The 20,367-nt window shown below is 37.0% G+C and overlaps 2 protein-coding genes across 4 annotated transcripts; both read right to left on the bottom strand.

Annotated features, from left to right (window-relative positions):
* Positions 1 to 1,954: 1,954 nt before the first annotated feature.
* Positions 1,955 to 6,322, bottom strand: LOC109003155 (protein kish-like). 2 transcript variants are annotated; one of them, XM_018981172.2, is made up of 6 exons: positions 6,076 to 6,322; positions 4,469 to 4,515; positions 4,270 to 4,376; positions 3,234 to 3,268; positions 2,492 to 2,582; positions 1,955 to 2,286 (listed from the first exon to the last, which is right to left on the bottom strand). In XM_018981172.2, the coding sequence occupies exons 2-5, from the start codon at positions 4,469 to 4,471 to the stop codon at positions 2,515 to 2,517; spliced, it is 213 nt and encodes a 70-aa protein (XP_018836717.1). In that variant the 5' UTR covers positions 4,472 to 4,515; positions 6,076 to 6,322; the 3' UTR covers positions 1,955 to 2,286; positions 2,492 to 2,514. The 2 variants fall into 2 exon arrangements, with proteins under 2 accessions (XP_018836717.1, XP_018836716.1); XM_018981171.2 differs by lacking the exon at positions 1,955 to 2,286 and having other exon boundaries at positions 2,288 to 2,582.
* Positions 6,323 to 6,859: 537 nt separating this feature from the next.
* LOC109003147 (pre-mRNA-splicing factor ATP-dependent RNA helicase DEAH7) lies at positions 6,860 to 19,569 on the bottom strand. Of its 2 annotated transcripts, XM_018981154.2 has the most exons (18): positions 19,316 to 19,569; positions 17,935 to 17,985; positions 17,625 to 17,766; positions 17,220 to 17,432; positions 16,062 to 16,138; positions 14,925 to 15,177; positions 14,393 to 14,566; positions 14,135 to 14,280; positions 13,831 to 13,928; positions 11,510 to 11,618; positions 11,105 to 11,282; positions 10,719 to 10,948; positions 10,408 to 10,584; positions 9,671 to 9,742; positions 9,376 to 9,552; positions 9,106 to 9,167; positions 8,858 to 9,010; positions 6,860 to 8,771 (listed from the first exon to the last, which is right to left on the bottom strand). In XM_018981154.2, the coding sequence occupies exons 2-18, from the start codon at positions 17,938 to 17,940 to the stop codon at positions 7,175 to 7,177; spliced, it is 3,864 nt and encodes a 1,287-aa protein (XP_018836699.1). In that variant the 5' UTR covers positions 17,941 to 17,985; positions 19,316 to 19,569; the 3' UTR covers positions 6,860 to 7,174. The 2 variants fall into 2 exon arrangements, with proteins under 2 accessions (XP_018836699.1, XP_035540467.1); XM_035684574.1 differs by lacking the exon at positions 17,935 to 17,985 and having other exon boundaries at positions 17,625 to 17,756.
* Between the last annotated feature and the right edge of the window lie 798 nt (positions 19,570 to 20,367).

Consider the following 20,367-nt stretch of genomic DNA (forward strand, 5'->3'; position numbering starts at 1 on the left):
AGATCAATGGTTGAACTTTTAACAATATCTTACAAAACTGCAACTTTAAACTATATGATTAAAAATTGAAAATCTTAATATAGCTTTTTTGTGCGCGTGTATGTTTTGTTTATATTTTTTGGGTGGAGAGAGGCGTAGTAGGGGGATCTGTTGACTTTGTGTTCACACTGGAATGGGAATCCTAACCAAGGCCAACTAGCTACGATACTTGTATTAGAAGACAAGGGTATTTATTGCATTGATTAATTGTAGTTCAAACAAAGTGGTATTCGTAGCGTTTGCCATTGATTTCAACATACCTTACCCGTATGAAGAATTCCCTAGGCATTAACTTAGAGATTTAAGTTAAAGTTATTGATATATAGTTCCTCAACGGCAAACTATCTTCTTCTTCTTTTTTTTTTTGAAATCAAGCATATTATAGATTAAAACCAAATTATAAGAGTTTAAGGTGGGTCTTTTCCACTGTCAATATATAAAAGATATCTAAGAAATTTATCTAAGGGTAGGCATTCAAAAGCAAGATTGGTTGTTGCCCACTGTGCCACTGAGTGCGCACATCCATTTAGAAATCGATGAGTTTTGGCTAGTTTCCATCCTTGGTGATGACAGAGGATATGTTAAATGTCTACAATAATGGGGAGACTTGCCAGAACAGTGAGGAGTCGGGACTTTCTATAGCTGTGACGACATTTTGGGCATAGCCTTCAATAATTGCTAGATTCTAAAGAATTGCCATTTTGGAAGCTAGCTAAATCGTTGAAGCTTCAGCTATCAGTGAGTTTGAAGTTTGAATTTTTTCTGTTTTGATTTTCAAATATCTCCATCATGGTTCCTTCGTACCACTGATGCTACTGAAAAATTATTTCTGACTACTTCGTCAAACAAGAAACTATGAAAATTTATAGTTTGCCGTTGACTGCTGCATCAACAGAAAACTATCTACTTTGTCTTTGTTTATAGAAGTGATAACAGATAAGGTCTCATGTGTTGCTGCCAAGGCAACTGGTACCCGTGGCGGCAGTGTGGCTGGGCGGCTACAAGTACGCCCATTTGATTGAAGACAGGACTTAAAACATAGCAACCTTGAACTCGCAGTGTAACCAAAGTTATCCATCCTTCATTTTAGAAGGACAATTGATCCCTCTTAGCAATTAGGCGGAGAACACGAGGAGCATCTTTAGCAAAGATAAAATCATACACATGCGAACAGAGGATTTAATAAAAGAAATCACACATACACACACACACACACACCTATTCCTATGGTGTAGTGTTATACACTGGCAAAGATGGAAGCAATAGGACTCTTCATGGCCTGATGATTGCACAACAACTCAAGTATCGAAGGTCTACCAATCATAGTTTATGATTGGATAAAGTATATCCATTTGGAGTTATGAAATCCAATTACAAGAGTCTCACTAGCATATCAATTACAGAATTAATAATTCTTATTCCCTTTCTCCTAGGATCATCCTGTCTGCATCAAGCTTCCAAGCCTCTCACCCTCTCAGTCTCTCTCCTTGTATAAAAGTCAACTTTGTTCACCGTTCAATAGTATATCTTTTCCAGTATGGATAGGAAAGGCAAGCAGGGAGATGGGATGAGAACAAGAAGCTTTCGTGAGGAGAACTACAATACTAGAAGGGTGTTCTTGAGAAGTTATCCTCTTCAATGGGGAGGAGATGATGAATGCAACGAAGAAGATGTGGGGAGGGTCGCCGATGGGAGTAATCAAAAGAGAATCATGAAGAAGATTATCCTATCTGTGTTTCACTGGGGTGGAGACAAAGTTTTGTTGTTAAGGAGATTCAAATGTAAGCTCGTAATTTATGTCATCGCATGTTTCCCCGCTCGCATTAAGACCCCTACTGCCCTAATTTCAGCCTAATCTCCCACTTTGTCTTCCTATCTTCTTCCGAATCTCACTGTTTCATGAACAATCGATGAATTTACATATTATGGTGAGTCTAACCTCACCTATAAACACGGGACTTTTCCTTCATTCTACTCTTACATGCACATACAAGTATAGAATAACATGCCACTCGTAGCATGCTTTGATTACAAAATTTTATATTTTTTGCTGTTAAGTAGCTTCCAGTCTCGGAATCTAAAATCTGGCAACATATATAAATTGTGACAATACCAAACAGCAACAATAAGTATTTCATGCAGCGTTCACGTCAGATTTCCAACTTAACAGGCCTGTTTAAGAATCTATGATAACACCCATCAAAAGGCTCTGCTTGGCGCTCGATGCCTGTACTATGACAGAAATGTCTGCAAAGAATGATCAAAGTTTCCATTGAATAGTTGAATTATGATACAATAGAGTTCCAGAGAAGGGCCTGCCTTTAATGAGTATGTCAACTAGGTCATGAAATAGAGGTTAAAAGTCCTCAACATACAAAACTTTTGTTATCAAATTTCAAGGAGTGAGAGTTTTGCCATATGAAGAAAGAAAAAACCAAAGGCTGAAGCTTACATCTGAATATAACAATACGTGGCTTAGAAGAAGATAATTGACACACCCATGGTGAAGCATCCAACAGCCACCCATGGACTCAAGCGCTCACCTATTTCAAAAAACCAAACAAGGAATGGTCAGCCTTTCAGATTGCAGATCAAGATAGACTTTGAAAATAGAAGTTCAGAGTGTTTAAAATATAGGTGCTATTTCATTTTCTCGTCCCCAGTTTTCAACAGACAGGCTGAACATCAATCAATGGGCAATCTGCAATTCTGCAGACCCTTTGGTAATGATGCTACCAGCTGTATTGCAAACTCCCAAATCAATCCCTTCCCTTTGTAAATAAATGATAATTTTTTGGATCAATAACCCAAATTAGCATCTCTCTTTACTTCTGTGCTTAAGAATTCGTAGTGTAATGCAAAATAAATAGGTATTTAGGCAAGAGATGTCATCACATCCAGGATTTTAAGGGCGCCCTTTTTTTTTACAACTGAGAGCATCAATTCAAGAAACAGTTTCCTTTTCTATTTTTCGGTTTACATTCACCTCCATGCCAACCCAAGGAAGGTTTGCTGCGTCCCCAATGTCAAAGTGTCATACTTCACAAATTATCACCCCCACCACTCCAAAGAAGAAAATAAGGAAATGGGAAGGTAAGAACTCCCCAAGAGAAGTCAAAGAAAAATGAAGTGAAACAAGAAAACATGGAGTTCTGTGGACAGATGACAGTAAAACATAATAATAGAAGGCCCACCTATTCTGGCTGCCTTCCAAAAGAAACCGCGAAACCTGTTGGATATGCATACACATTCATTAGGACCCACTGTTAAAAAAATCAACAGTCAGCACCAGAAAACACAGGTTACTGTTGCAATCAATCTTGCAACACCACTGAACTGTGTTTAACAAGGGTAAATCAAACTAATAATGGACTCAACACATACATTTAGAAAGGAAAAAAAAAACACAACAAAAATTGACATTAATTGAGCTTAGACAAATTTCAGTAATCCGCCAAATTCAGAGCTACAATGTAAGGAAGGAGGGAGACAACGTGTAATGTGTGTACAAGGGAGGGATGGAGGGAGGGAGGGGGAAAGATAAACCTGAATAAAATATCTCTGCAGGTTGTCTAGTGACTATCACAATAGACAACCTGCAATAAAACTCTCTACATAAGAAATCATTCTGTCATCTACTGAAAACTATTTAAAAGCATATTAGAGAATTGTTTGAACTTTGATAGAAGAGGGTACAGATTGACATTGTCGTATTATCTAGAGCCAGAGACTCAAATGTTCTCCAGAAGAGCGAAAGGAGATCAGCCAGCACAGTACAATGTGTGGCAATAAAAGAATTCACTCAGTATCCAAGCTATAAGGAAATCTTCAAAGCAGTGGGTATATATATTTAATTTCCAGTGTAGGATCCTGGGACTGTGTTAAATGACACATAACATCCCTCATTCTTCAGTGTGAATGAGGTACACCCATTTTGCTATTTGAAGCGTGCACGCTTTGTTTGCTGAGTTGATTGGCTAGTTAACCCATTAATTATAACTAACAGGCTAACTGCTAGAATAGCAAGCAAGTTTACTGCATAACGCTCAAAGATAAAATTAAATCACTCTCCCATTAATTGCTGCAACTTTATGAATCGTATTAGAGAAGAAAATGGTTGAGTATGTATCAGTCTAATCAAATCATAACAAATAAAAAATTAGAACTATCTATCAATCATACCAAAAACTTATACAAGTAATCTCAGTAAGAACAACAGAGATAGCATACCCAGTTCTCTGTTCAAAGATAGCAGGAAAATGCATCTTCAAATAAGTGCAGGCGCAGATCCCCAACAGCACTACCGTTAAAAACGAATGGAAGTTGAAGAGTGCTGACTGGATCCCACAAAAACCATGTCAAAACTGTACTGATTCAAAACTAAATCATCGTAAACAATTTGAGATTCAAACATGAAAAATGGCATCACCATGTCAAGTTGTCCTCAAACTTGATAACTTATTTCCTTCCTCCACACTACAAAAAATGAAAAAATAAAATATAATGAGCAAGCCATTTTTCATGAGCAATAGTATGGTTCACAAAATCTGATACACATGATCAAACACATGAATACCAGGCAAGCAGAAGTGATGCCTAAGGAACCTTTGTACTAAAGAAATCTAATGCCCACAGCAATATTCAAATTCATTATTTGTTCATGGTATCATATATGAATTGAATTTAACCAGATTACACATAACACTACCCTTTTTATTTTTCAGTTTGGAAACAGAGAAAGTGGAGTTTAACTCAAATGAATAGTGGTATGCTTTTTTTACTTATCAAAAAAAGAATAGTGGTATGCTTTTCACTCTTAAGCTTCAATTGACTTTCCCTTTTTGTTAAAATAAAAAAATATATATATATTTTAAACTGGACAGTCTAAACTGAAAACTGTCAATAAATGTAATTTCCTCGTACTACATTTTATCCAATATGATTGAATACAAATAGGTACCGAAACTATTTTTCACAGCCTTAGCGCTCGCAAAACCCCAGAGCAAGGAAGCATTGAGATGGTATCATACAGTCGAGAGTTTTAGTTTCAACAAATTGGTTGGGAGTGCCATCCTATGAGCAGTCTTGAGCAGTGCCAAAACTCAAAATAAGTTTGATTTCACAGGCATGATATTAAAACACAAAAGAGAGTGCCGCCATAGGCCTGAAAGTTGAAAAGACAGTGACAGAAGTTACTAAGAATATGAAGTATGATTAGGAAAGTCCAAATCCACTCAAAAAGGGGTACTCAACTTCTGTTTTGTGGAGACTATTTTGTCTCGTCTTATATTTCTCCTGATAATTATGAGCAGTTTAAGCATGAATACATTACCATTTTATCAATAAACAACCATGATAATTAATGTCCTACCCCACAAACGTTAAATCATTGATATCATCCTCGATATAGTGTTAATAATTGAGGCTCAAGGTCATTCATGGCCAGTAAAGTTGAATCGTATAAAGTAACACTGAGGAGCCTCAAGAACATCGTGGATCCCGTCAAAGAAATAAAAGAACTACACAATAACAGGGGTGCAAGTGATCCAAAATTTTGTATCGGTCAGGGTTAGCCCTAGTTTTAGGACCTAACAGGTCCACAAATACTGTGCCCTGAAGCCGACTGGCAATTTCTCCAAACAGATTCCTTAGAGTATGATTCCGGGCGTTTAAATTTTTCCATTTTTTTAAAAAAATATGGGGCCATCTAAACACTAATAAATCACATGACATAGTTTCAAATTTTTTTTTCCCAGGTGAAAACTTTACGGCAAGATAGATAAATTAGGGGAGAAATGAAAATCAAACAGACCCATCAAACCAACCCAATCGAAATTAGAGAAAATCCCCATCACGAGAAAGCTTGAATCAAGAAACCACCCACAATTCCTCAAAGCCAAAACGGTAAAACGGAAAATTAAAAACAAAAAAAAAAAAAGGAAAAAGAAAATCTACCAATCCAATAGAGTATCTTCAAACACAAGCTGTACCAAAATACATAGAGAGGGAGAGAGGTTGAGACGGAGGGGGGCTCACCTTGGGTTATTGACGTCTACGATGGAGAGATTGGCGGTGCGCGGAGGTAACGGCGCTGAGCACGAGGCAGGCAGCGGCACAGAGAATGAAGGCGATGTGAAAATTGAAAAACGACAAGGTTCGTTTCGGAATCGGGAATGCGTCTCGGGCTTTCAGCTTTGTACAAATGTTTGATCAACGAACAGATCTTAAAATAAACGCAAAACCGAAAGCAAAAAGGGGCTGGATCGGGTAGACCATAGGTGAAATTGTGAAGTCTTTTTCAAATAAGATAAATTTATATATCACGTTAAGTATTTATAATTTTTTTTTATATCTAATATTTTTTTAAGAATACCAATTCGATAAAGAAATCGGTGGTAAGATTTAGCTACTAACTGGTCTACTACATGTTACAATTAACTCTGGCGTGGTTTAAATAATGATTTGAGATAAGATAAAAATTAAATAAAATATTATAAAAATATTATTTTTATTTTAGAATTTCAAAAAATTGAATTGTTTTTTTGTTGAAAATTTGAAAAAAATTATAATGATTAGATGAGATGGAATGAGTTGTTATAATTTCACTATTCAAAAAAGGCCTTGTACATATATTAATATATAAACACTAGGTACCATATAGATGGGCTGTCTTTAACAAAAATGCCCTATTGTAAGAAAATTCCTCAAAATACAACGACTATATTTTTGTTTTTATGTTTTTGAATGTGAAAAGTGTTGCAACTTGCATGCACATTGCTTTTTATGCCATATCTGATGCAGAAGGCTACTTGGGCACCTATTAAACAGAACTTCAAATTTTATTCTCGGAGGTTTGAATCCCCCCAAAGTCCAAAAGTGAAAAGGCAATATATATGTAAATACAGCATATGGTCTCTCACTGCCGAGATCATCTTATCAAGCGGAGCTTAGCTGCCAATGGGATGGTAAGAAACAAGAGGCATACCAATGCCTAAATTTTTCAACAAATTCAGTTTATATTTTTACCCAATGTCTCTTGCACAATCAAGAACAACAATTTTCTTTCCCGTGTTGACAACAGCTCTATTCTCCTCCACGAAACACAATTAACTATTTCATACAGTACAATTTCTACTTACAAACCAAACTTCTTCGGTCTTAAATAGGTAGAACCTTGCCGCAGACCTGGCATGGAGACTTGTTGCTGCTGCTTTGCCCTCCTTTCCTTCTCCTTATCCTTGTTTCGTCTCTCAGATTCTGCTTGCACCTTTCTCAAACTCTCCATTTCCTCCTCCATGGCTGTTTTCTCTTCCTTCTGTCTCTTTTTATGCTCCAACAATGACGTATCCGACTCCTTAACAGAAAAAAACATCGGTCCCAGCTCAGCTAGCCACTGAGGTTCCACTGCCGTAGCACATTGCATATACTCCTTCGTCGTCAAAATCAACTCGTGATAAACCACATACTCTGGATTGCAACCCATACCATACAGAGCACTGCTCGGATGTAAATGGCAAGGCATCCCATTCCTGCAATTTACATACTCCCCCACACCCTTCAATCTTGCTGAATTATGGAAGTATGCAGAACAGATGGCTTTTCTCACGATGTCTGAATCAGGCCAACAAGATGTCAAAGGGATTTTTAGAGTCTTGAGAATATCCAGCAGCTGGGATCTCACTTCTCTGGCCTTTCGTAATCCCTTAACATGTAAATAGTTGTCGTTACACCAGTCTCCCCGATACTGATGTTGTTTCCATTGATTGTAAACATTGTATAGCGTTAAATGGTCAGATTCTGGCACGAAGAATCTTTCACGTGCAGCATCACTTTCCTCTGCCCTGTCCTTAGGACGGAAGAATACTGATGGCACTGAAAGCATTGAAACAATTGTCAATACCTCGTCTAAGCATCCTAGCTGTTCCCCCATCAACAGCATCTTGGCAAGTGGGGGGTCCAATGGAAACTCCACCATTTTCCAGCCAAGATCAGTCAAGCCCCCCACATTGTTAAGAGCACCTAAGACCCACAACTGGTACATAGAATTAAGAATATTATCCTGAGGAGGCGGGTCCATGAAATCAAAATCCAGCAAGTTCTCAACTTTGAGAGATTTTAGCAACAAAACTACATTCCCAAGGTTTGTCCTTTGGATCTCAGGCACAGGACTAGGCAGCATTTCATTTAGGTATGCACTCTCTGTATACAGCCGATAACATGTCCCAGGGCCGGTTCTACCAGCACGTCCAGCACGTTGGTCAGCAGCAGCACGGCTGACAGGAAATACTTGGAGAGCATCCATACCCATCCTAGGGTTGTATACTTTCATCTTACCATAGCCCGTGTCAATGACATAAAAAATCCCGTCTACAGTTAAAGATGTCTCGGCAATGTTGGTTGCCACAATGCATTTCCGGGCCCCATCTTCAGCATTCTGGAATATCTTTGCTTGCAAGTCAGCAGGCAGCTGTGAATATATAGGGAGTATCAAGAGTTTTGGAACTGCTTTCTTCGTGGATGACATGAGCTGTTCCACACGCTCCGCAAGGGCATAACAGGCTGCCTCAATCTCATCTTGGCCAGTCATGAAGATGAGGATGTCACCTGGAGGGCTGGTGATGTGGATGGTCATGGCCTGCTTCACTGCAGCTTCAACATAATCTTCACAAGGAGTTTTACTGTAAAGGATATTAACAGGAAATGTCCTGCCGGGGATGTGGAAAATCGGTACACTGCAGCAAATTCAGAAATTAGTAATTTGACGCAAGTGACTGGGATACGATGACATAATAGAGTTGTGGTCAAATGACAAGGTTACCTTCCAAAGAAATTTGAAAATTTTTGTGCATTCAGAGTTGCAGATGTTACTATGAGCTTGAAATCACGACGTTGAGCAACCACTTTCTTCAATATCCCAAACAGCACATCTGTGCTTAGTGACCTCTCATGGGCTTCATCCATCACGATGACACTGCAACAGTAATGACCTTGACAGTAAATAATTGTGTTCTGATGGTAATTGAACAACTACATGTAAAGATAGACAAAATTTCCAACTTCCCATACCGATACTTTTCTAGATCAGAATCTTTGAGTGTTTCACGCAAGAGTACTCCATCCGTCATGTACTGTAATATTGAACTAGCAAAGATTTAGCATATAATCATATAAAGGCAATCTCTCAACTCACAAAATTCACAGCCTTAAAAAAGCATGAGTTATTTCAACAACCATCAAGAATAATAAGAAGTTACAAAAGGAAATCCATTAGAAAAAGCCACAATTGAAAGTGCTAGGAATTTCAACAACTGTGCTTTTGAATACCCAAAAAATCACCTTAATGGTGGTGTTAGGCCCAGTCACATCCTCAAAACGAATAGCATAACCAACTTTTTCACCCAGCTCGGTCTCCATCTCTTCACTAACTCTTTTTGCAACACTCATAGCTGCAACTCGTCTTGGTTGGGTGCAACCAACTATACCATTTGTAGTGTAGCCATCTTCATGCAGATACTGTCAACAAAATCCATATATCAGATTTCAGTTTAGGAGGCCAAATGCCTCAACCATTAATGGCAACAGAAATAATGATCACAATAATAGTAGTTTGACTAATAAAGCTTCAAGGAACCTGTGTTAGTTGGGTTGTCTTTCCTGAACCAGTTTCTCCGACCACCACGACCACCTGATTTTCGTGAATAACCTATCCAATATACATTCAAACAGAACTAGGACACATCAAGGAGTAATATAAATTGTTTGAAGGGTACTGCTAAACGAGAAAAATATACATGACTCTGAAATACACTTGTAAAATGAATTCCAAGCAATGTATCAAAATTAATTAAGGAAAAAAACAAAGAACTAATTGTTTACAAGTAATTCGATCTTATTAAGAGCACAAAGGGGCACAACCCTAAGTACCAAAGTATTATTTAACAGGCCTTTTTCAACCAATCAGCAGATTATACACATGCTACATTTTTTTACAACTCTTTGCAACTCCGTTCTAAATGAAGGGCAGTTTGTAAAATTTGAATTTCAAATAAAAAAATTTAATATTTTTTATGATGTGGCACTACCACTGGTTGGTTGTAAAATTAGTTGAGACTTGATATAAAGCGAAGAAAAGAATTGGGTGGTCGAAACCATGTAGTTAATATTCTTGAAAAAATAACAACCTAGATTTAAGAATATGATTTAAGAACCTAGATTAGACTAATTGATCCCCAAAACCTAGATTTAAGAACCCGAAGCACATTCATCAATTTCAAAAATAGATATTCCTTTCTGCCTCAATCACACGACTGCAAGCAGTGATCAGTCATTAGGAGCAAACATACATGTGCCAAGGGAGTAATGGCAAACCTGCAATAACTCATCTCGCACAGAATATATTGGCAGATACTGTCGTTGCTGCGCTAGTGTTTTTGACTTTGCAAACTCACTCACTGCTTCCCCCTTCTTTAAATGCTGGGCAAACTTCGCGTCTTCTTTAAAGTCAATTTCACCTTCTTCGCCCACTACAGCAGTATCAGCATCAATCTAGCATTAAGATAAAAAGATGAGTCTTAAGCTTGTGCCTGCTCAAAAAAGCAAAAGGAAAAAAACAGAGAATGAAGAGACCTTAAAACCTATTAAAGGGTCAAAGTCATATCTTCATGCAAAAGCACCATTACCTGTTCTGCTGTTTTTTCAACACCAAGAATATCACCAAGTTTTGAGCCTGCAAGCTCCCAGAAACGTTGGCGTGACTTGTTCGAACTCTGCTTCTCATGAATCTCTCTAACCAAACCAGATCCTTTGCGTGAAATTATAGCCATATCTGATGTTGGGTCTTTTAGTGGCATGATTGGCTCTGCTTGTTTAGTATAAACAACTCTCCCATCTAGGAAAGGAGGTTTAGTATCTGTTACAAGAAAAGATGGGAGATATTTTAGCTACAGGAGGTAGACATATCTTTTCTCAATTATCCCTGCGGCACTGGATGACACTGATTCTCTAAACAGCAAAGTGACATTCAATCCACCAACCAATTGAGAAGGCGTATTGTAAGTTTTCCTACCATGTACAAGAAGAATAACTTTGCGCTCCTCCTCATCGTCAAATTCCGTCTGCACCTCTGTCCCTCTAACAGCTCCAGATCTCAATAGTTGCCGGTCCTCCCACTGAGCATTATCAGCAGTGAGCTGAGACATCCTTTTGCTCTGAGCAAGTGTCATCTTGGTACCATCTCTGCGAACCTGTATTGGAGATCACAACTATTTATGGGGATGACAAGAATGTTGATTTCCGACATAATCACCAACTGCACTACTATCTTAAACAGTTTATACTTTTGCATTTATATTTGAGAACGATAACAGGTAGACACATGCATGCACCAATTAATGTAACTGTGGTGTACAATATTTATTACCAATGAAATGGTTCAAGCATATTTCCAGAAACTAAATTCATTTTAAAATACCAGTTTTTTGGCCAGCTCTGCTTCTTTCTTCTGGAAAGAAGCCTCATCTCCCAGAAAAAATGATGAGGTATCTGCATCAAACATTGTATTACCTTCTTCTCTGTCATACCTATGAAATAAAGTGTGTACTGGTCAAAAGAAGTTGACAACTGCTTATCAAAATAATAACTTGACAGCTAAGTAGCCCTAATAAATGTTATAAAAGTTACTTATATAAAAAAAATGTTATAATATGAAATCAAAGACTGAATATTTACAAATAAAGCTAAATCACTAAAAGAGGCCTCTTTTTTGGCTAGAAAAAGTCCTGGACAATTTAGTTCTAGATCGAAGAAGACAATTAATTTTTTTTTTTTTGTAAGTAAGAAGATATTTCATTGATATAAAGATAGGCATAGTCCAAGTACACAGGCGGTATACATGTGATTTCACCTATTTAGGAACTAAGAAATGGTAACAAGGAAGTCATGGAAACTGAGACCATTTAAATCTAAAGCGATGGCCCACATAAATAAAGTCTTCCAAAAGAAACTCTTAGGCCCCGTTTAGATACAGAAAATGTTTCATCTCATTTCATCATTACAACTTTCTCAAATTCACACACAAAATATAATAAACAATTCAATTTTTTCAAATCCCAAAACAATAATAATATTAAAAAATAATATTCTAACGATATTTTTTTTCAACTTTCATCTAAAACCATCTCATCTCATCTCACTATCCAAACGGGGCCTTATACTTTTCCAAGGAGCGCTCACGATCCTCGAAATTTCTATCATTTCTTTCTCTCCAGATACACCAAAAAACACAAATGGGAGTCATCCTCCACACAATTGCAATCTGTGTTGTCCCCATGATCCCTCTCCAGCTAGCTAGTAATTCAACCACCCTTCCCGACATAACCCATGCCAATCTCACTTTGCTGAAAAAATAATTCCATATGGCCCTAACAAACTCACAATCTTTAAAGGCTATTCTAATGTGTTTTGAAGTGATATCTGGGTTAAAAATAAATCTCTCAAAAAGGGAGATGGTTGTTGTGGGTAATGTGCGTAATGTCAGGGGCTAAATAATATATTGGGATGTGCGGTCTCTCGTTGCCTATGAAGTACCTTGGCCTACCGTTGGGAGCAGACTATTTGGGATGGTATGTTAGAGAAAATAGAGCGTAGGTTGGCTTGATGGAAAATGATGTATTTGTCTAAAGGGGGATGGATTACATTGATAAAGCGTACCCTTTCCAACCTTCCCACCTATTTCTTGTCATTATTTCCTCTTCCCGCTGGCATTGCCTTGCGGATTGAGAAGCTTCAACGTCACTTTTTGTGGGGTGGACTTGGAGATGAGTTTAAGTTCCATTTAGTTGGGTGGGACAAGGTGTGCTCTCCCTTGAGGGGTGGTGGATTGGGGGTTCATAATGTGAGGGCCTTCAATAAAGCTATTCTCGGAAAGTGGCTATGGAGATATAATTATGAGAGGGAAGCCTTATGGAAGAAGGTGATTGATAGTAAGTATGGGAGTATAAGGGGGGGTTGGTGCTCTAAGGAAGTTAGGGGGCCGTATGGGGTGGGGTTATGGAAGCATATTCGGAAAGGCTGGTGGTCTTTCTCTTGCAACATTAGGCTGTGTATGGGGGGATGGCCATAGAATCAGTTCTTGGCATGACGCTTGGGTTGGAGATATGGCTCTTAAGGATGTCTACTCCTTAAGAGCCAATTAATTTTTTTGGAGATAAAGATGACCCGGATACCAATTAGTTTTTTTTAATAAGAATAAAGCTTTATTGAATCAATAAAAAGGCGTAACCCTAGTACATAGGAAGTATACAAGAGAAAACAAAAGGCCAATTAAATTTACTGCTTGGTCAAAGATTCCAAACTTTATAATTTGAGCAGTGCTACATCCACTGAGGATGTAGCAGGAGACCAGTCCCGAGAAGAACAAAAAAAATTTTATTTTTTTTTCATTCATTTTTTTTTATATTCTTAAATATTTTTTTAAAAAAATTCACAACATCACTAAAAAACAATTCCTTAATCACTAAGTAAAAAAAGAAAAAAGAAAAAGAAAAAAATTTATCGGGACCCAAACGTTGGTGACTAGCATTTTTCTTATAATTTTTGTAAGTAAAAGATTCCAAAATATCGTGAGCATGAATTGCAAATCAGGAAAATTCAAGGCAGCAAAATGATGTCCACAGTTTCATGTTATCATGCCTGTATCCTTTTACAGAAATCGGCATCTAGATGTGGTCATGCAGTAAATACCAAAAAGTCAAATCTTATCAACTAAGAAAGACTTATTCACTAACTAATTACCATGCACGGTCTGAATTGTATTCCATCTGCAGACGCATACTTTCAGTAATCTCGTACTTGTTTTCTTCAGACGCATCAGACTTATCTGCACCTCCATCCTGCACATACATTAATAATGAAAAATCCAGTAGATTGAAAGCATGTGATAATATGAGGCAAGGAAATCCACAACTATCACCATTATTCAAGGTGAAGAAGATAAAATATACTTTCTTGAAACAGAGTTTAACATGCATGACTCTTATTCCCCAGAATAAATGAAAGAAAAAGGAGGAGAAAACTTCCTTGACCACAAGCATAATACCTCAAATGTTTCTGAGTTTTCCATAGAAAAATTAAGTTGATGGGACCTTCCACCATGTCTAGAATTTGAGGATCTCATGGAGGATCCAGAAGCACGTATTGGAACTGGAGAGGGAGAGACATGGTCCCAGGGAGAATTGGCAGAACCTGCGCTTAACAATTATTGAGCCAAAGTCACAGGCCCAAAATCAACAGAAATGGTCATAAACACCCAGTTCCATTGAATATAAGGAGAATCATTCACATCTAGAGAACATACCAGCAGATAGAGGTGTCTGGCCACCCAACCAAGGGGAAACTAGTCGTGCATCTGGTGATGCCCCAACTAGCATTGGGGATGGTGAAGGTTGATGGCGCCTACTGGTATGAGAGTGACTATCCCGGCGTGGTGTATCTTCCCATTCCCATCTTCCATCATCCCAGTCAGATCTACCTTCAAGATTTGAATTAGATTGAGTAATATTGTACTTCTTTAAGATATATGGAAGTATCCCCTCGATGAACTAACGCTAACAAATTGAATAGACAGTATGCATATGTTCTTTACTTCATTTTCCTTTTTACAAGTCCCTTTTCAATGAACTATGTGTATATTCAACACCTTATAGGTCACCTTTCCAAAGGCCAGTTACTTATCAAAAAAAAAAAACCCTTTCCAAAGGCCAGTTTCTGGAATTGGTGAGGATTTTCAATTTCAAACATAATATTCATCCATACCTTGTCCTCTTCCATTTTCTATATTTGCAAGAATGAAAAAACATTAAGCAAAACCAAAGATAAGTATTACATACCAGGTGTCCTCCTTGAACCTTCATATCTGCTTCGTTTTCTTCCATATTCTCCGTCATAGTCTTGATCATGCCGACCACGTGCTTCCCTTCTATGATAATTCTCTCTATCAACACTCTGTCTATGACTCACTCTTCTTCTTTCACTTCTACTGTTATCCCCGTAATCTTTTCTTTCAATATCTCGGTTATCTCTGTCATACATGGGACTCCTAGACTGAAAATTCTGGTGACTTCTAATCGGAGTATTCAAAGCCTTGAAATGGAGAAACAAGCAGCAGATCAATAATATTTGTCAACAACAAATGCAGTAATATATTGTAGCATTAATTACAAGGAGCACATATTCTAAAACCAAGTTGAAGCAACTCAACAGTTTAAGCATCAAGATACAATCAGATTAATAAAAGCATGAACAAATCCATTTTCAACTCAAAAGTGTCGTGACTTTATCTACACTACCACCAATTACAGCAATTCGTATTTTTGAAGATGCTTACAAACCTTCAAATGTCCCTACCACCAATGATTCAATTAAATAATTTTGACAAAAAACTCAGGAACAAGAACATAGAATTGCAAAGGCTACCACAAATACACAAAAGCTTTCAAGAACAAGAGGCAAGTAAGATGTGTTAACTTGAATCCTGTATGCAGTGCATTGATATTGCTGATATCGCTGTCATGCTCACATTCTTGTAGTTAGATGTTTCAATGGCTCCAAGGATAGAACTTGAGACATAGAAGGCTTTTATATTGGCTAACTTGTGCTTCAAAAGGTCTTTTTTATATAAGTAATAATATCAAACTGTGTGGGCCTTAACAGGAGTCTACGAACTTAATTAAGGCCACGATTTCCATGGGATGGAGTTGGCTGAATTAATAAGTTGGTTAGTGCAACAGAGGAGGCTTTGATGTTACTCAGTTCCATCGTGAGAGGTCGGGTGCATGTAGAGCTATGGCTAATTCATGGTTGTTCTTAGCATCCAAAGGTTCAAGAGTAACAGCCTACAGGTATTCTAGTGAGGAATAATATGCATGGAATTTTGCCTCATATCACTTAGTATCGCTTCTTTTCAACTTTTAGACAAGCCAATCATTTCAATACAAATGGGATAACACGATATAAAATTGACTTACATCTGAAGACATAGATTCACTCAAGTGATGAGACCGAGGTGTATCATTAACTTGGTCTTCTTGAGTCACTATACTTCCTGCAATACAAAGAATACATATTTTTGGCTCAATAAAAATAGAAAAAGAAAACAAAAAGGAATATAACCGTTCCCACACACTGAATAAAATGATACATGATGTATGCAATTGATGAATCAAAAGCACATCAAATACATGTTTATACGAGAGATGCAATTTTCATACTTTTTTTAATAAGTAAAATAAAATCTTATTGAAACAAGTAAATAGGCATAGCCCAAATATACAGGATGTATACAACAGAGAGCACCTAGTAACAAATTAGGAGCTAGAAAGTGATAAAACATATACCTTCAACAATTTTCATACTTATGGCACAAGTAAACCTTTACATGGGTCACCATCATTCTGGAAAGAAAAAGTTTGGGTAACAGAGAGTTGGAGGAATACACTTTTAAATGAAGGATTTGATGCAATCCCCTTGATATCTCTTCTGAAGACAATATACAACAGTAAACAACTATTGTTTCTCTCCTCAAGTAAAACTCATCTGAAATCTGGAAATGTTAAGTGATGATGTCAAGTGCATGCATTACCGTGTTCTCTAAAATATTATCATAACACATTTTTTTAATTGGCACCGACTAATCCCGGGGGTGCACAAGCCCTCGGCAAGGAGTTTCCCGCAAATGCACCTCGGATAATTCAAGGGGAAGTTCCCCTAGTCTAATGGCTTCTAGATACTGTTTGCACTCAAGAGGATTTGAACCTTAGACCTGGAAGAAGCATACCACTAAGACCAAGGCTTTTACTGCTTGAGCCAACCCCTAAAATATTATCATAACACATACTACCAAAACACCTTCCTGAAGAATAAGAGGCGATGCCTTTTAACTAAATGGCAACACAAAGAAACAAATTACTAATAATTATTGTTGGGTAGTATATCAAGAATGAAAATTTCAAGACTACAATTTCAGGAAAAAATTACTTGATCATCTCTATAACCACATTGTGTTACACAGAAAGAAGACACTGCAGCATGCAAGCTAATCATGTCCACATAACTTTACAAGGTTAAAATGCCTGGTTGATATGAGTAGTAAAGAAAAAAGAGACAATATAACAACAAAGTTTTACCCGTTTTGCTTGAATTTGATTCACGATATTTCCTACTAGCATGATTGGATCTACGATTGTCTCCATCAGTTCCAACTTCATCTAATCCAGAGGATTCAAAATTCTCCTCTTCCTCTAAAGATGCCAAAACAGAAGCAACTCTTTCTCTTGGGGCCTTGAATCCACCATCAGCGACAGACTCTGCTCGTTTTGCAATAGCAAGAACATCTAACCCTGTTATGTGGTAAATTACAGTTAGTGTAACAAACAGCAACTTTTGCCTATCGATCGTGCAAGTATCGTTCCAATTAATATCTTTGGAAGAAAAGCACTAGGATTCTCTGACTCCAGACTGATAGGAAACATGTGAAAAAAAATCAGTATGATTACATTGTACGTTATCATATATTTGCAAATTAAGCACACCTAAAAGAGATTTCCTCTCGGGAGGTCTAAATTCCACTCTATCCTTCCCAGGAAGACACAATCCTCCACTGCTCATCTTCTCAGGTTCCAATGTCTCTGTGGTCTTGTCCACATCTATAATTCCAGCATCACCTCCACATGTCTAACAAGCAAGAACATCAGAAAATTGAAATATATGTATTGACAATACAATTCTAGTATCACAAAAGTGCAACCTACTATTTGTAGGATTTAAAATAGGACACACTAACAAGGCTATAAATGGAAAATATAGAGCATAGTGTTACAAGCTCGGTGATAAGATACTAACCTCCATGTGTAATAGCTAAAATTATATATTAAGCCCCACAATAGTTTGCACCTGCACATATTGCAATAATGAAATCAAGCAAACCAACAGTAACGAGCTAAATACATAAAATAAAGAAATATGTTCATCTAGAAGATGAAATTAGATTGCAAACAAAATTTCTAACGTCTATGAAATATACCAACATGAGTTTACCTAAAATTTCCTCGAGATTTTTCACTCCTACATTTCTATCTAAAATCACGTGTACAAGCAACTTGTATGATGCGGCTGTACACCCTAATGGAACAAAACTCCAAATATTGTAAAGGCGACAAAATCAACTGATGGGCGCATAACCACAACGCAAATGCCATTGTAATGCCCAGGGAAAAAACCTCAAATTTCCAAAAATTCGTTCCATAAAGTCTGCAAGATCTGAAACCTTAAATCTCATCAAAATCATCACTCGAGTTTGTTGAATTCTAAAACCTTAGATCTCAAAAATCATTTTTAAAATCTGCAAAATCTCAAACCTGGCATTGATACCAACTGTAACGCCCTATACCCGGAGGTCCAAGGAGTTAGTTCCTGTTACCTTAAAATCGCATCCCAACAGTATATTTATAGACTCCAATAACTCTAAATACAACTCTAACTCATAAAACTCCCATAATCAAATTATAAATTCTTCTACAAATATCACTGTAATCCTCCATATATATATATATATATATATACATATATAATCAACAGGGTCCCAAAATACCAACTAAGATAACGACATATGTTACTTATCAAAAGATAATGACATATGTTTCCGAGTACAACTCTCCAATACTCCTACGGTACTTATCCCACTAAGCTCAGCAAATCTTGCCACGTTTCCTATTCTTGATCCCTAACTGAACCATCAAAATCATCTGAAATATTGAATATAATTGGATAAGTTCTCAAAAACTCAGTAAGCAGTGAACATATATTAGTATGTAAACATGAGCCAGTATAGAATGCAAAACAAAATAGATTATCAAATTCTCAGAGCGAACTTCAGAAAAAACTTATTTACAGCACTAGAACTTATAAAATCCTTTGGCATAAACAAAACTGAACAGCATCATAACAAAATGTATTCCATGTTTAGAGAAAATTCGGGGAGAAATGAAAATCAAACAGACCCATCAAACCAACCCAATCGAAATTAGAGAAAATCCCCATCACGAGAAAGCTTGAATCAAGAAACCACCCACAATTCCTCAAAGCCAAAACGGTAAAACGGAAAATTAAAAACAAAAAAAAAAAAAGGAAAAAGAAAATCTACCAATCCAATAGAGTATCTTCAAACACAAGCTGTACCAAAATACATAGAGAGGGAGAGAGGTTGAGACGGAGGGGGGCTCACCTTGGGTTATTGACGTCTACGATGGAGAGATTGGCGGTGCGCGGAGGTAACGGCGCTGAGCACGAGGCCGGCAGCGGCACGGAGAATGAAGGCGATGTGAAAATTGAAAAACGACAAGGTTCGTTTCGGAATCGGGAATGCGTCTCGGGCTTTCAGCTTTGTACAAATGTTTGATCAACGAACAGATCTTAAAATAAACGCAAAACCGAAAGCAAAAAGGGGCTGGATCGGGTAGACCATAGGTGAAATTGTGAAGTCTTTTTCAAATAAGATAAATTTATATATCACGTTAAGTATTTATAATTTTTTTTTATATCTAATATTTTTTTAAGAATACCAATTCAATAAAGAAATCGGTGGTAAGATTTAGCTACTAACTGGTCTACATGTTACAATTAACTCTGGCGTGATTTAGATAGTAATTTGAGAGAAGATAAAAATTAAATAAAATATTATTAAAATATTATTTTTATTTTATAAATTCAAAAAATTGAATAGTTTTTTTGTTGAAAATTTGAAAAAAATTATAATAATTAGATGAAATGAAATGAGTTGATAATTTTACTATTCAAAAAAGGCCTTGTACATATATTAATATATAAACACTAGGTACCATATAGATGGGCTGTCTTTAACAAAAATGCCCTATTGTAAGAAAATTCCTCAAAATACAACGACTATATTTTTGTTTTTATGTTTTTGAATGTGAAAAGTGTTGCAACTTGCATGCACATTGCTTTTTATGCCATATCTGATGCAGAAGGCTACTTTGGCACCTATTAAACAGAACTTCAAATTTTATTATCGGAGGTTTGAATCCCCCAAAGTCCAAAAGTGAAAAGGCAATATATATGTATATACAGCAATTGGTCTCTCACTGCCGAGATCATCTTATCAAACGGAGCTTAGCTGCCAATGGGATGGTAAGAAACAAGAGCGAACTTCAGAAAAAACTTATTTACAACACTAGAACTTATAAAATCCTTTGGCATAAACAAAGCTGAACAGCATCATAACAAAATGTATTCCATGTTTAACCTCTGTAGTAGGGT

This window comes from Juglans regia, chromosome 13 (assembly GCF_001411555.2).
Source record: "Juglans regia cultivar Chandler chromosome 13, Walnut 2.0, whole genome shotgun sequence".
NCBI lineage: Eukaryota > Viridiplantae > Streptophyta > Magnoliopsida > Fagales > Juglandaceae > Juglans > Juglans regia.

Coding starts and splice junctions, on each gene's coding strand:
- LOC109003155 (XM_018981172.2), bottom strand. Junction 3,269..4,269: donor ATCTTTGAACAGAGAACTGG/GTATGCTATCTC, acceptor CATATCCAACAG/GTTTCGCGGTTTCTTTTGGA. Junction 2,583..3,233: donor TTGGAAGGCAGCCAGAATAG/GTGGGCCTTCTA, acceptor TTTTTGAAATAG/GTGAGCGCTTGAGTCCATGG.
- LOC109003147 (XM_018981154.2), bottom strand. Junction 16,139..17,219: donor ATCAAATTCAAGCAAAACGG/GTAAAACTTTGT, acceptor TTTGTATTGCAG/GAAGTATAGTGACTCAAGAA. Junction 9,168..9,375: donor GGCCTAACACCACCATTAAG/GTGATTTTTTGG, acceptor TCAATATTACAG/TACATGACGGATGGAGTACT.